This window comes from Hippoglossus stenolepis, chromosome 16, assembly GCF_022539355.2.
Source record: "Hippoglossus stenolepis isolate QCI-W04-F060 chromosome 16, HSTE1.2, whole genome shotgun sequence".
In the NCBI taxonomy this organism is placed as follows: Eukaryota; Metazoa; Chordata; class Actinopteri; order Pleuronectiformes; family Pleuronectidae; genus Hippoglossus; species Hippoglossus stenolepis.
The window spans coordinates 21,643,905-21,660,173 of record NC_061498.1 but is presented as its reverse complement, the minus strand read 5'-3'; the positions used below and the strand labels follow the sequence as shown (position 1 = coordinate 21,660,173).

Here is a 16,269-nt window from a genome sequence, read left to right as displayed (position 1 = left end):
GTGGAAGTATTTTATTTGCTGTGTCCACATGTCCTGCTTGAGCTGGGTAGAGCGTCTAGCTGTGGATGATTGTAAATAGCATTATAAGCAGCCCAGTTGGTGAGAGCAGTACATGTGCAAATCCACTAAACAGTTTGTAAATCTGTTCTTAACAAGAGGAGAGCAGTGTGATGGTTCATGTGAATCCTTTGATCGCTCTCACCTGAGCGAGCGCAGCATGGGCCCACTGTTGTTGAACATGTTCTGAGAGCCGGCTGGGCTCAACAGCAAAGGACTCTGAGAGCGAGACGAGGAACCGGATGACGTACTTTCCAGGAAACGATTGCCTTTGGAGTGGCACAGAACATGAAACACAAAAGGGAAAGTAAAGATATTGTGCCAAATGGAGATTGACAAGTGGCTGATGGTATGCTGCTCGTGTTCTCGTGGCATTTGCCGGTTCATAGCTGTTACCCCACTGGTTTTTAGTGGGCCGTGACTGTTTTACCAGCATCTACCAATTCATAGTGACATATGCCGCTGCTGATTATGATATACTGATGCTGTGTGCGACTTCCAAATGACGCATCACTCCTTTTCCTGGCAGATACCTATGTCCACTGACATACCAGTGGTGAAGGGCTCTTGCTTTAATTTCATATGTCTCTTATCTGCAATGTTACATTACCTATAGGTTTTACACACTATCTGCCAGTAAATTATAGAGATAAGCAATTGAGAGAGGTACATGTCGATGGAAGTGGAGTGACACACCGCATTCTTGAGCCATAACCAAGTCAAACAGCAGCGACACACAAACAAATTTACTAAATGCATCACAAATAAAAAAAAATAACATACCAACACAATAATAAAAGAATAAAATGCGTGATCGAAATATTAAAGCATGGCCATGCATGACAATAATAAAAACTAGAAATATGTAAAATAAGAGAATGTGGTACGTTATTAGTTTTTTTTTACTAATGTTGTATTTGTATTTCCTCAGACAGGCTCTTCCCGAGTCTGGGAGCTCTTTAGCTGAGAAGCTGGAACATTTAATAGGCCCCTGCCAGAGGATGTCAAAGTGTGAGCAGGGTTATATAAAGATAAAAGATATTTTTTCTATGAGGGGCAATTCCAGGTTCAGCATCTTGCCCAAGGACACTTCAGCATGCAGATGGGGAAGACTGGGATCGAACCGCTCTACCCCTCTGCCACTGCCGCCCCACTTTCTTCTACAGGAGGAGTAGTGCTCATCTCAGACATGTTCAAATAGAAGCTCTCATCAGTTGTGCTGCCACAGATGGCTCCAGCGGCACAGAGTCGCTCTACTGAAAAACATGTCCTGTCAAACATTTCTTAAGTCTGCGCAGCTTTAAGCACTGAATAATACTCAGTGTGCTGACCAAAACAACTGCCGAGCAGCCCAAATATACCCCAGACCTGTTTTTTTTTCTTTTTTATCCACTGCCGTGACATCTGATCTTTCCTGTCCTCAGAATCAAAGGTAAGTCTCAGAGTGGGGGAGTTATTCATGCTGCTGTTCAGCAATAAACAGGGATGTCATGGACTAAAATAAAACGAGTTGAAAAGGCCTCATATTGTGAGTGATTACACAGAGATCGAGCTTCAAAGAGAAGACAAACTTACAGTACATTTCTTCACTGTGCCACCTTTATATTGGTGCATGCAGAGCCACAGAGAGTAACTCTGCCAGTTTTAGTTTGAGCATTCAGGGAACATAACGTATTAACTTTATTTCATATATCATCATATACGTTTTTTAAATCTATGTCTCCTCATTTTGAAGTTCAGGTCTGATGTATCAACACCATCAACTGCACAGAGCACACAAGTGGGCTCACGTGCACAAACCCTGTGTCGACAAATCTGTACCAGCTGGCTGCCTCCTTCCTGACTGAAACAGATGTTGGTAATTGTGTAATGGACAAGTGCACTGTCATAAGCCATTTTTAAAGGCCGACTTACTCCATCTACCCTGTAGGCTTAGTGCTCCATCAAATCCAGAAAGGTAATTTGGAAGCACCAGATAGTTGCTTGATGTCCTCCCAGATCATATTCTTCATACATTTTTTGTCATCCTTAATACATCACACTGTAAATGGCACGTTTTCTTCATCCCTATTCTGATGCACTTTCTGAGGCTTCTTCCATTTATTAGAGAAAGTGTTGTATATTGTGCAGATTGTAGTTATACACATTTGAATGAACAGCAGATCTGCCCACCTTACATCCCAGTGAGTGCTGGTGGAAAGAGGAGTGAGTGTGGAGGAACTCGGCGGCGGTTTCCTACCTTGCTGGATAGGGGAGTTGCGTGTTGAGCCTGTGCTACCATTGGATCCATATTTCTCCAGCAGCTCAGCAAATTCTCTCCTTTTCAAAAAGTAAAAGGACAAACATTAAGAATGTTGTTGATGTAAAAACCTGTTTTCTTTTGCTGCCCTGTACGAACTATGTACAGGTTATTCGAAGAGTTGGAAATCTGACTTTCCCTAACTCACTCTAGGGAAAAAGTTAACAAGATATCAGGACCATTTTTAAGGGAACTGGACAAGAATATAGATTCTGAACTTTGTGCGATTGTCTCTCAATTTCCTGTGTGAAGATTCTGAACATCATAAGTTATTGTGCAAGGGAATTCCAGTCTCGTTCTGGGCCTATGACTTGGGTCCTGCAGGAGGTCTTTATTTGCCACGGCTCAATTACTGCACGTCACTTTAACAGTTTGAGAAAGAACGCTACAAGCAACATTACAACAGGCAAAGCAAAGAGCCCCTTTCAAACAAGCAGGTTTAGAAGAGCAGAGGTTTAGAATGAAAAATGATTAAATAATGGTATTTACATCAATAACATTCTGAAGACATTAAACTCTGTAAATAATTTAGAAATAGACATTTACTCAAATATTATTATCAACCACACAACAATATGACATCCCCTGTGCATGCTGATTTGAATTTGCTGTTTGATAAGCGGTCACATTGGCTCTATGGTAAATAAGAGCACAAATTGTTCTTGGACAGCATAAAAAGACGACCCTGAATGGAAATAATCCAAAGAATGAAGTTATTTTCACAATCAGCATCTTTTTTTGAGTTTGGTTAATTCTATGGCTCAGTTATATAAGGATCATGTGACACAGACTATCATCCTACATTCATATCATGTTAGGTCCTTTGGCAGGAGCCTGCCAGGCAGAACATGAAATCCAACCTAAAGGAGTTTGTAAAGAAAAACAACTCCTTGTTGACATTAAGATAAAAAAATACATTTCTGTTTTAACTTCAATTATTTTGCCACTTGTTGGAATATGTGGTCAAATATGTGTCATCAAATTATGTTTCTCCTTCTGTGATATCAAAACATTTCAATGACTTATCTTGAATTTGGTGTTTTTTTATAGTGTGATTTGGAACATCTCATTCATACCACCCATAAGCTGCTCATGGTCTCATTAGCTCGTGGTTTGTTGCGGCCACATGTGGCGGTTTGGGAGGCACTTGGTATAAACTTTCATTTCTAAAAAAGACATGAGGTGAAATGTATTCATTGGCCTCCTGAAAACAACATAGACGAGGGAGTGCAGGTGGCAGTGCAGGTGGTATCCCCCACTATACCACTCCCCAGAGACCGAATGCTAAATCATCATGCACACGTTTGAGCAATCAAATCCCTGATCCATTTGATCAACAATATCCTCACCATGTTTTATATATTTAATTTGAAAATAAACAAAGACACTGTAATTTTATTGTATTCATTTCTATCTGTGTCATATTTGAGTGGGCATTGGGGCATTTAGAGTGCACGAAAAATTGCTTCGAGCCAAAAACATTATATTCTTTAAAGCCAAAAATGCCATGCCAGATATCCATCTTTAACATTTCCAAATAGTCATAAGCAACCTGAGGTCATGATGAACCAATAATTATTCATTTATTATAATATTTGAGCTTAACTAGTTTTGTTTTGCATTTACAGACAGACAGGCCTCATTCCCCCCCCCCAGGCAGCCGCCCCCCCCTCCTCTACTCCCGGCTGCAGGGTAGTTAAAGCACAGAGCACAGATTAACACACATGGCTCATCTTGTCAGGAGCTCTGCACTGGGTTAAGCTCCCTCCCTGGGTCTGCTGTCTCTCCCTTTGCATGCAACACAAAGTCAAGAGGAGGGGGCGGGGTTGGATACCTCACCACTGACACCACTTTGTGAGAATCCAGCACTACACAAGAATAATGATCACCTTAAAACTACACAACACATGACATCCACTTCCCTCACATTTGTGCACTTCTCCACAGTCACACTGGGATCTACCCAGTAAATCCAGGCTGTCTCACAATGCTGTTACCGTTAGAGAGGATACATGTCAGAAATGAGAAGTTGCTAACAGCTGAAGTGTAAATCCTGCCTGTGTCACAGCCTCCTCACTGAGGATTTACAGGCAGAACCTGACACGTTCATTTGCAACACTCTTGCTCATTTGAATACGTACATGCAAATCCACCACTACCTTTGTCGTCATTAGCTCAGAGTTGAGGTTCATGTTGTCTGGAATGGATTTGGACAGAGGATGGGCTGACACTGACCTTATTTTAACCCACACTGGTTATAGTACAATTAAAAAGCGGATTGAACACTAATACTAGCAGTCGAATAGTAAATCCTGTCCCTTTACTAATTATGCCCGGGCGATAATAAGCACTTCAAATACTCAAATATATATATATAAGTATTCTGTATAAAGATTAGGGGGTTAATATATGTATTAATAGTTTATAACATCTGCAAACTCAGTTTTATAGTTTGGAGATAATTAATCACATTTTCCACTCACAATTTTGAGAGACTTATTACATTTGGACAAGACTTTTTGGACTTGATTTATGGACTCACAATCTCCTTGTGGGGACTTTTAACATTTTTGGATCTGTCTTTGTCCGAAAAAAAAAATGACAAGAGGAGGAACAGCCATCCTGAGGTTAGGAGGAGACAGACAGGTTTATATCTGCTGGCATTTTCACAAACCATTTTTAAATAGTCTGTTTAGCGTACGTCCCTAATATTTCTGATGGCATGGTTAGTTTTTTCTGATAACCGACATGAGACAAACCTGAGCTGTAGTGGTATGTAGTGTAGTGTATGTAATGAGAGCAGAGCAACGCATCACATCCCAAACTGTAGCAAAAAAGTATATTTCTACATTTAAAAATATTCATTCAATGTGCTTTTTACCAAAAAGTAATAATACTAAGTGTAAAGTAAACATTTAAAATGTATTTTTGGATTGTCCACCGGCCAACGTCATAATCCTGCAGCAGGTTCCACCTATGGAGTTTTTAGCATCAGATTCCCAAAGTTTCTTTATTCCTGCCAATCAGCCACAAGCCTGTTTAGTATTAAATACTCTATTTTGCACAGCCTGTCTTGTCTTGTGCCTTGCGTCTGCATTTAGGTCCAGCTCTACAACAAACCTGACAATCATATATGGATTTTGAGTACAGTTTCAGACATCTGCTTACTTTGCCTCCTCATCTCTGGCTATGAGAAGGCGCATGTGACTGGATGCGGAGGCTGCTCTCAGGACATCCACAGCTCTGTGAAACAAACAGAGACAAAACATACATTTACATATTTGTAACAGCATCACCTCAGTCAATCATGGGCTTCAAACAAAGATTTAAGCAGAGAGATTTTATAGGATTACCTTTCGCTTGTGACTCCTACTAAACTGTCTCCATTCACCTCCAAGATCTGGTCCCCTGGCATCAGGTTTCCTGTCAGAGGTCAAACACAGCTCAAGTCCATATAAAATAGAAATTGTCATAAACATAAATATGAGATATTAAAGCTGTCAGGGCTCCAGTGTGACTGATGCATTAATGATAGGACCCATACCCCTTGGTTTTGACCAATAGAGTAATGCACTTGGGTAAAAACGTTATGCTAATGTAGCCTAGTTTCTGGCTGAGGACTAATGTGTGTTGATCATATTGTTCACTCTGACGGCATGCACATCATTGACACACATTAAATACTATACAACACATAATATTATTTAGCATAGAGTATTTAGCAATATGACATTGATGTTCACTACACTTTGAAGTGAAACTGCTCAGTCAAGGTCAAATGTGAACACACGGCAACAGCTTCATTTGCTTTATCCCACATAAATATATGTGCTGATATATGCAGATGGTTAAAAGGGCTTATGTTGCCAGGTTTCTGGCTGAGGACTGCCAAGAGCTCTGCTGTGATATGAAACTAAATACGATGTAAGCACCAAACTCCATTACTGTGCATCCATCCACCAAGTCAGACACACCAGGGACTTTAACTCACAGTCCCCTGCATTTTTCCAACAGACAATAGTAACATGAGTCACAGCTTGAGCCATTCTCCAGCTTAAACCAGCACCTCTCCCAGTTCAATCCTCAGAGCAAAAGATTAAGAACTGGGTAGAAAATATTTTGTCATTTGATAAATCATCAAAGGCACAAGTATTCTGACAAAAATCATCCAATCAGCAAGCTTAAAATGACGTGACAAGCACTGCTAATGGCACATGGTTGCAACAGATGACAGTGTTGAGAAAACTGAAAACTCAGTCAGTGTCTTAAAGCAACTGACACTGAAATTACATTGTGGATGAATTCAGCAGGTATGTGTAAACACATACATCCTTTTTGTCTGCGAAGACCAATGATTATGTTTTAGCCAGTCTGAGTTTACAGATAAATGGTAAGGTCTCTGTGTGTGTGTGTTTAAACCTATTTAAACGAGTCAGAGTCAGAGTCAGAGTTAAGTCTTTTAATGTCCCAGGACACATTTGTGCTCACACATTGAAATGAATGTAGTCAGATCACCTCCCTATGTGGCCAGAGTGATTGGCTCTCGAGACACATTGATGATGCTTTGAATGTGTTGAGACTTTTACTTAGAGGTGACCACGTGTGACCTGATCACTCAGGACAGATGTTAAAGCCAGGTAAGTCTGAACTGTGTCACTTTACATTCTGTCTCCCTCTTCTACTTTCTTGGGCATCAGCATCAGACTTTGGAGGCCTTATATTTTCTGAGGCTTTACATTTATATTGTTCACATTTTTTTTAATTCACCCCATGGTCTTATCTACTGACATTTTAAAGAGCACAGAATAAGTGGAATAAAAGTTAAAAAGACCAAAAGAAGATTTATTGAAGACAGAGCATGATTTGGATTGATGACCTTTTTTAAGAGGAATCTGATTTGCATGTGAGTAAAATGCCTCTTCTGCACCTTCCATTGGAGGCCTGAAGGAGACCCCGAGGTAGAATCAGAGCAAACAGGAGAGATTCTACAACTCATCTGGTCTGGGGAACTCTCAGGATCCATAAGAAGGACCTGGAAAACCTTTTTCGAGAGAGGAACGTCTGGACTCCTTTGCCTGACCTGCTGCCACTGCGACCTGATCCCAGATCGTCTTATTTCAATCATTTTGGTGTTTTGTTGCAATATTTTGACCGAATGCATCTTCTTGTTTAGATAGTAAAATAAAACTTGAAGTAACACAAGCAAACCTGTGACACTGATAAGAGGAGGTATAGGGTTCAGTATTTACCATCACTTGAAGCAAGACCACCTGGTAAAATCCGTTTGACGTAGACTCCAAACTCCTCCCCAGTGACCTCCTTCACTCCACCGATCACTTTAATTCCTGTTGAGAGAAGAAAAATCACTTTCAGTTTAGTTTTCTTGCTTAATGCTCATTGAAAGGACATTTGGATCTCATTGTCAAGATTTCATTCGATAATAAAACTCTCCCTACATTCAGCCACAAGGACGCAAGAAACATGTACAATGGTCAATTTACTAACATGGTAACTTTGCACAAATATCAGGAGATGATAGAATGAAGTCATCTGAGAAAGCAGGTTTCACTGAGCTCTTACTTATTCTATGATACAGGAAGTTAGAGTTATTTCACCTGTAGGTCACATGACCTTTTCATCATTTCAGACAGTATTTCCACAGCAAAAAGTTGGAATGGAACAAATGCTAATTAGTGCACATAAATGAATAATAATAACTTGGTACAGATGGGATTTTGAATATTGTGATGTCAGAGAAAGGAGGGGAAGGTCACTCGGCAGCAGCTGCCATCTTATTGGTGTATTGCTGACAGAAGAGGTTTGGGAGGGTCATATAAGTCCCCGTGTTCATTCTCTAGAAACGACCTTTAGTCCTCTGTGATTGAGGAAGTTTGGAAGTATAGATTTATAAGAATGGGATGAAAAACACTTACCAGGTCAACATGTTTCTGCTAAACGATATTACTGGGCTTTGCATTTTGCTCTATAGACGATTCTGAAATAACAATACATGACTTGTGACTCCAGCTACATCTGATAACTGACAGAATAAAGAAGGATTTTCTCTGGAGATGATCACACTTCATGTTAACTACACAGTTCTCCAGCTACTCAATATTCTCCTGCTTACAGCCGAGGCTGGCAACCTGTCCAGGGTGTACCCCGCCTCTCGCCTGTTGTCAGCTGGGATTGGCTGCAGCCCCTGCGGTACTTAGATAATAATAGATAATGGATGTGTGAATGGATTTTAAATATTTTAAAAAGGTATCATCTTATTCAATATCTGCTAATTTGCATACATGTCCAGAACAGACATCTGTTCATTGGAGAAATGATTCATCCTGTAGACATTTTTTGTATATCTCTCTTTAACAACAGTCATAAAAAAGTCACCATGGTCAAAACTTGACCATGGTGACCATGGTTTTTATAAACTAAATTGCTCTATAAATTCAGCTGTGGATGTCATATGAGCAAATGTCCTTTCAAAATATTTAACAATTTAACTGGAGAGAAATTCCTGGTTCAGGATGAGGACAACATTATTTTTTAAGAAAAATATGTCTGAATTTTTTCTTTCCATTAGTCTGAAATAAAACACGACATGGAAGCAAAACAGCCCAAGATCTCAAAATAGCTTTTTGGCTGTAGTGTTGCACCTTAAGGGTAAGTGTATTCGCTGTGCATTAGGGGTTACAGCACAGTAACACAGTACGGCTTCATGCAGCTTTACTCGTGCACATTTTGTTGAATAGATCTGCATATAAGAAAATACACTCAGCTGTCTGTTTACTAGGTCAACTATCCTACTTTTATTAATGTTATGTTCAGGTCTATTGGTTGATCTGCTCTACATCTCTGCAGTCGTTGAGACATTTTCCATCACTGTTGTTGAGGTGAACCCGATGAAATCACTGGAGCATCGCTGGTCTATATTTTTTAACTATTAGATAAGGGCTTCTTCAGCTTCAGGATGCCGTTGGCCTGTTACCACAGAGACAAAGTGGCAACACTAATTGGGTCTGCAGCGAAGGGGTGCATGTTAATTATCGCCTGTTGGAAAAATGGGGTTACAAAGTTCCTCATCTCAGTCCTTCCTCCCTTCTTGCTCTTCTCTGAGGAAAACAGTGTCTTGTTCTTTTGTTCAGCCTCAAAGCGTTCTCCTCCCCCCGCCATCAGATAAGAAAAACATCGTTCTAACGCATAAGCAGCTGGAGCAAATATAAAAAGACATGCCTCTCCTCCTCTTATTCAGCTCCACATTTTGTTTCCCAGATTATTTCCTGCTCGTAATGCGTCAAGGGCATGTATGCTGCCCAAGGATTAAATATTCCAACAGACCTTGTAAAGATAAAATTCTAAATGATGGAAGGCACAGTATCTTCTAAAAATGGTTTATTGCAAACCAGACGATAGAAGATCAGTCACTAAATAATGACAGAACAACAACACAGAGCCATTTCTGGACTTGTGAGGACTGAAATTCTACCAACATGTCGGCAAAAAAAACTGTGACGGAGATGATTTTCATCATGAAAACCTCCTGCCCACACGCTGAGGTGGTACAGCTTTCAGCTGCAATAACAAAGAGATTAGCATGCGCTGTCCTCGTTGTAGGACAGGCAGGAGGAGTGTTAGCTCCAGTGCGCACAGCAGACACCCCCCTCCCGAAGCTGTGAAGGCTTAAGATGTACTGGGGGGTCTTTAGACTTTATGTATCAGAACAGTGTGTACACTTGAACATGCTCAAGTTGGACGACAATAAGCTGATTTGCTTCTCTCCTGTGTCACCTGCTGCTTTAGACTAACACACACGCACACAAGCGCACACACGCACGCACACGCACGCACACACACACACTGTCACTACGTCTCATCGCTCCTTGTACTACATTATGTAAATGGTGGCTGAATGGTAAGTGGACTTTATTTATATGGCACCTTTCCAGTCTTATCGATCACTCAAAGCACTTTACAATACAAGTACCATTCACCAATTCAATTCACACACACCTTCATACACTGTGTCTATATGCAGCACTTTTTCTATCACACACCATTCATACACAAGCGACACTCAGCCAAAGGACACTTTGGAATGCAGACTGGAGGTGCTGGGGATCAAACCACCGACTTCAGCCACAGCTGTCTGGTCTACATTGTCATAGTTCAGACGTTACTGTGATGCAAATGTGATTTCACACTGTTCAGCTCAGACTCCTGGATACATTAATTCAAAGTTCAACGTTTTTGTGAGTAACTTTATGTGGTGTTGTCCTTTTTTATATCTATCTTGCTGTGTATTGGTGTTTCAATGCTACTGTGGCAAACGATGCAGTATGCATAAGACATATGGCTTTTTACTTGTTTCCTTATACTGTTAAACTTTAATTAATATAGTTTTAGAAAGAATCAAATTGACATCCCCAGCATTTATTTTAAACTCACTCTTCTAAATCTAGGGACATTTCAATGAATTCCCAAATGTTTCAAATGTTCAGCACTGCACACTGATCACCTGCATTAGCTCATTGTGAAGATATTTTTTTGGCACTATCAACACAATTAGGTCCATACAGCCTCTTACTTTACATTTGATGATATCCACATTTCAATCTGCACAAAATCATGTTAATTGATATGGCATATTATTTATCAATCAGCACTCGTTCTGATGGAGAACTGATCTCTGTCTAGCTCATGTTACATCGTCCATCCACGAAAACAACAACAAAAAAGAGATTGAAGAAAATATTATGGTGAAGCTATGACATTGTTTTTCCTTGCTATTGGATTGGTCTCGCCTTCACTCCACCCACAGGTTTCTTAAATAACATACACTGAGGGGTTCCTGTGTTAACTGGCTGATGTTTTTAGCTGCCTATAGCTGCTAGCCTTGTTGGTTTGGACAGTCACATGTGATTAATATTCCCACCCAGTTATTGTATGTGGACTGACAACTTGTTTTCAATGTGGTCACAACACATCCCGGATCACCTCCAGAGGGAGTGTGGCCAATCTGATCACAATCTGTCCTCAGTGCATCTTGGGTGCATTGACACCTTTACTGTCATTTGGTCAAGTAGTATCCAATTGCAAACCTGTTACCCAAAATGCATTTTAATACAGGGTTTAAACAGGGTATACAACTCAGTCAACACAGTTACAGTCATTGAGTTTTTAGAATTTAAATCTAAAACATGACAATTATCTTATCTCTTCACAGCGATCACATTCTTTCTTCATTCACCTCTGTTGTTCTTAGCTTTATATGCAATGGCCTTGACATGCTGCTGTGACACAATCATTTCCCAATTTGTATTTAATAAAGTACATCTGTCTATCTATCTATTTGTCTTCACTTCAAAGAGTACTTTACTCCTTTTAAAGTGTACCTATGTTTGCACCATAGTCAAAAGGCCCACTCACTACAATTCCACAATTGCAAACTATATGTGAAGTCAATGCAGATGCATGAGTGAAAAATTGGTTGTGTTAAGCTTTAAATATACTGTAAGTTGACAGTACATGTATGAAATGTTGGTTTAATTACCTTGAACCACACACTTTGGCTAGTGTTTTTATGATGTTTGTAATTTCAGGCTTTCCTGTATTAGTACGTGCCAGAGCTTTCAATTTGGACCATTCAATGTTTAATCTGTGTCTGGCAAGTCGCCCAACCAGTACAATAATAAATCATGGAGGACCTCATTATTGAAAGTTCAACTAATCTCGCACATTATATGAAAAAATTTGCAGTTGTGTCCAATCCTCCTAATATTTCCAAAGAATATGGTCAAATCAGTAGAATACAGACTAACTGAAAATGTTGGCTCTGCCTCTACTCACAGTTCCACCTAATGTTTGAGATTCAAACTTTACCCAGAGCTTGAGGAAATAGTTGGTCATAAAAATATATTAAAAAAGACACATTATACAGGATTAATTCATTTTAAAAACTTTGATGTGGGCTATATTGTGTTAGTGCAGAGCTGTTCAGCCTCAGACATATACAGTAAAAGGTTAAAAAAAGTAAAATACTATGAGAAGTGTGTTAAAATGCATCTTGTGCAGCTGGCATGTATACACACACACACACACACACACACACACACACACACACACACACACACACACACACACACACACACACACACACACACACACACACACAGGCACAACACAATTTTAAGAAAGTGTGTAATTTTATGTATAATTTAACAAATATACCAGAGCATCCTCTGGGTCTATCAAGGTAAGAACTCCAGCTGAGGCACTACTTCACAAGAGAGTGTACGACCAGGAACAACTGGTCCTGTCCTCACACCAGTACCAGAAAGATGGTACTGACAGTGCACATAACTACAATGTAAATAGTCTGTATTTATATAACCCTTGTCTAGTCGTGATGACTGCTCAAAGCTCTTTACAGAGCAGTTTTACCATTCATCCATCTACACCACACATTCATACAGTGCATCTATGTGCGGCACTTTCTTTATCACACATCACTCCCACCGGACCAGCACGACCGTAAGGGGCAATTTAGGGTTAAGTATCTTGTCAAGAAAACTTAAACCACCGACCTTCTGGTTAGTAGACCCACTTTATCTCCTCAGTCACAGTCCACAACAAATCATGGAATGGAATGCATTCTTTCACAACAACTGTATCTGAGATGATTCAGAACACATCTTTGCCTCGGTGAATGCTGGGAAGCCCAGCTTAGGAACTCAGAAAAAGTCACACACATTATTCAATGAAACTCGTAAATAAGCAAATACAAGTTCAAAAAATTGTATAAATGAAGTTAAATGCACTATTTTGCATTTGCAGTGCACAGTGTAGACCTCTACTTCAGCAGTGTGACTTCCATTACATTCATGCATATGAGCTGTTTGTCCTTGCGTAGGCACATGCTCCAGCAGAGTGGTGGCGTGGAAGAGAAGCACAGATAAAACAACAGCAGCTCCAGCATTCTTAACCCAGCTGTGTTAAGTGGGTTAGGGCTTTGCCACATGACCCACTTCCTCTCCCAGGCAAAAACACTGATACTTAGCAAGGATACCTCCTATGCAGAGAAAATCCCTTTAAAAGTAGGACTTATGTTGTGTCAGCTATTCAAAATCAGGCTCCATTGCCAGATAGAATGATGCTGTAAGGCTATGCATCATGGTGTCACTTTGAGCTGAGCAATAGGATTTGTCCATGATTTGCACATGTAACAAAAATGAACTTTTTAGCTGATTGAATTTATATATTAAACTTGTCTACAAAGGATATGCCAGATGGGTGGCATCACTTTTTTTCATGATCACTTATCGCAAACTAAATTAGCTGCTATAAACAACACAAGGGCAAAAGAAAAGTCCATTATGAACCACAATGATCCATCTATTGTCCCAAACAACAACAAAATATAGTTTTATGACACAATAATAGCAGACAGAAAGTAACTGCACTTCAGTTTCTAGATTCATTCTCCAAACAGTTACGTGCTTCCCTCTTTTAGAATAAAAGCAGACAACATTAAAGGAGCTGGACCGATTGTGGTCTGGACTTACTACAGCTTCATTAAATAATATTTAGCATTAAAATGGCTCATATGACTGTGTAATGTAAAAGGTGTCACCTGTAGTGATGGGCCCACAAACAATTGCCACCAATTCTGCAGTTGTCAATGGTAAATGGTTTGCATTGATATAGCTTTATAGCATTTACTCATTCACACACACATTCATACAGTGCATGTGTGTGCAGCATTCTCTCTCTATTATACACTTAGACTCATACACTGGGCAGTATCTTGCCCAAAGACACTGGGTTTGAAACGTCTACCTTCTGGTTAGTGGACAACCCACTCTACCTCCTGAACCATAGCTGCTGTACAGAGCCGTTTAGCACATTTCAGCTCAACATTTTGATTTTAACAGCTTTATGTTTATGATTTTGTCTCTCAGCTCCATCAATCTTGTTGCAGGTATTAGCTCCGATAAAGCCACTTCCCACCTGTCCAGCAGCAAACAGCACTGGCACAGAGACTGTGTGGGTTTCCTCTGGGTAACTGGAGTGTATGTGTGTGAAGCTTTTATCATACTTCAGTATGAACATGGATGCCTACAGCTGCAGACGTGCAAGTGGGCAACAAAAAGTGCAAATGCGAGATCACAAATCTGCTGCATAAAAAAACCCACAAGTGTGTATGTGATAAACAGTATCTTTGTGACAGGGCATTTCTGCTCTGCGTGCAAAAATGAATTTAGTGAATTTGAAAGGATTCCCTCAAGATATCATAAAAAGAAAATCGCCTTTTTAGGTCACAGCCACCTTGACCTTTGAGCACTAAATTCTAATCATTTCACCCCAGAGTCCAACTGATCATTTGTACGATATTTGAAGAAATTAGTGGGATGAAGTCATGGAAGGAGCTTTAGGCCACTGTGTGTCACCAGTGTAGAGACATGAACATCTTTAAACAGTGTAAGTGGCTGTTTCAATATTTAATAGGAAAGAAACACTTTGAATTTTGGGACTAGAGTAAATATGCCAGGGCAGAGGTCCACAATTGCCATGAAGAGTTTAAAAAAAAGTTCCTGTTGACCAAGGGCCCAATCAAAAGCCCCCGCCTTCAAAGTCCCAAATTTGATGACAAGTGAGTGGCCAGCAGTAGTAAGCATGTGAAGAGGGTTAAACGAGGGCTCATCAAACGCAGTCCCAGCTTTGAGGGAACACAGTTATGCATGTGAAGCAGAAATCCTTTTTGCTCACAGATACTGATTTGTGTGCTTGTATCACATGCATGCCCCTGGTTTCTATGTGCACAACTTTTGAGACTAATTAAACGCCATGGGGCAAGGGGATCCTTTGTTGTGTTTGACTGAACATCAAAAGAATCCTAAATGTGTGACTGCTTAAAGAAAAATAAAGGCAAAACCAGATTCCAGTTTGCTTTTCTAGCACATGCACATTTGCACACAGTCCACATGGCCACAGAGATTTGGTCCAAGGGTCTGCACAGACCTTTGTGGACAGGGGGACGATGTGAGGGCCCATGTGTGCGCCTTTAGTGTGACAGAAAATTTACAATTGCATAGAAAGTTATAGAGCAAAGATTGTGTAAGAGATGGAGAGGACACAGTGTTTACAGGAACAGAGGCTTCTGCATGTTTTCTGTAAGAGGTAGGTGAGGCAAAAGAGGCAGAACAAATAACAAGGAGGACAAATCAGACCTTTCAAACCATGTAAACAACATGACTTACCCAGGCCATTCTCACAGTCTGTAAACTCCATGGAATGAACAGCTCGGTCTACTCCATATGGACCCATGAGTGTCCTATTAGAGGGATGGAGGGATGAAGGAGTTGGAGAGGAGAGGAAGGGAGAGAGAAAAAGAGAAGAAAATTAAGTACAACACAAACAGACAGTTAACAGACTTAGCCCTCTGGTCTTAAAGCTATTGTCAGACTCTTCTACTTAGTGTGTAGGAAAACATTACGTGCCAACATTTTACAGGTTCATCTTTTTTAATTTGGGATCTTCAATAACAGGTTTTCATTCTTCCCTTTCTGGCTTCAATATTACATTACATTACATTACATTTCATTTAGCTGACGCTTTTATCCAAAGCGACTTACAATAAGTTCATTCAACCATGAGGGTACAAACCCAGAACAACAAGAATCAAGAAAGTACAATTTTCTTCAAGAAAGCAAAACTACAAAGTGCTATAAGTAAGTGCCATTTAAGTGCTACTAAATTGTTAGTTTAAACTTAATTCAAGGTATAGTCGGAAGAGGTGTGTTTTTAGTTCGCGGCGGAAGATGTGTAAACTTTCTGATGTCCTGATGTCCTGATCAGTTGTAAATGCAGCTATAGCCATGGTAACAAGGGTTCTGTTGTAAAAATGGTGCCAA

At 40.1% G+C, this 16,269-nt stretch overlaps 1 protein-coding gene across 4 annotated transcripts in view; it reads right to left on the bottom strand.

Moving 5' to 3' along the window:
* Positions 1 to 16,269, bottom strand: part of si:dkeyp-72e1.9 (syntaxin-binding protein 4) — a 73,162-nt gene that overhangs the window by 28,253 nt on the left and 28,640 nt on the right. For all 4 annotated transcript variants that reach the window (XM_035180979.2, XM_035180978.2, XM_035180982.2 and 1 more), the window contains exons 2-7: positions 15,616 to 15,689; positions 7,606 to 7,701; positions 5,710 to 5,779; positions 5,525 to 5,599; positions 2,297 to 2,376; positions 203 to 326 (exon numbers count right to left, since the gene is read on the bottom strand). In XM_035180979.2, coding sequence (XP_035036870.1) covers positions 203 to 326; positions 2,297 to 2,376; positions 5,525 to 5,599; positions 5,710 to 5,779; positions 7,606 to 7,701; positions 15,616 to 15,689 — 519 coding nt within the window. The remainder of the gene's footprint in view (positions 1 to 202; positions 327 to 2,296; positions 2,377 to 5,524; positions 5,600 to 5,709; positions 5,780 to 7,605; positions 7,702 to 15,615; positions 15,690 to 16,269) is intronic.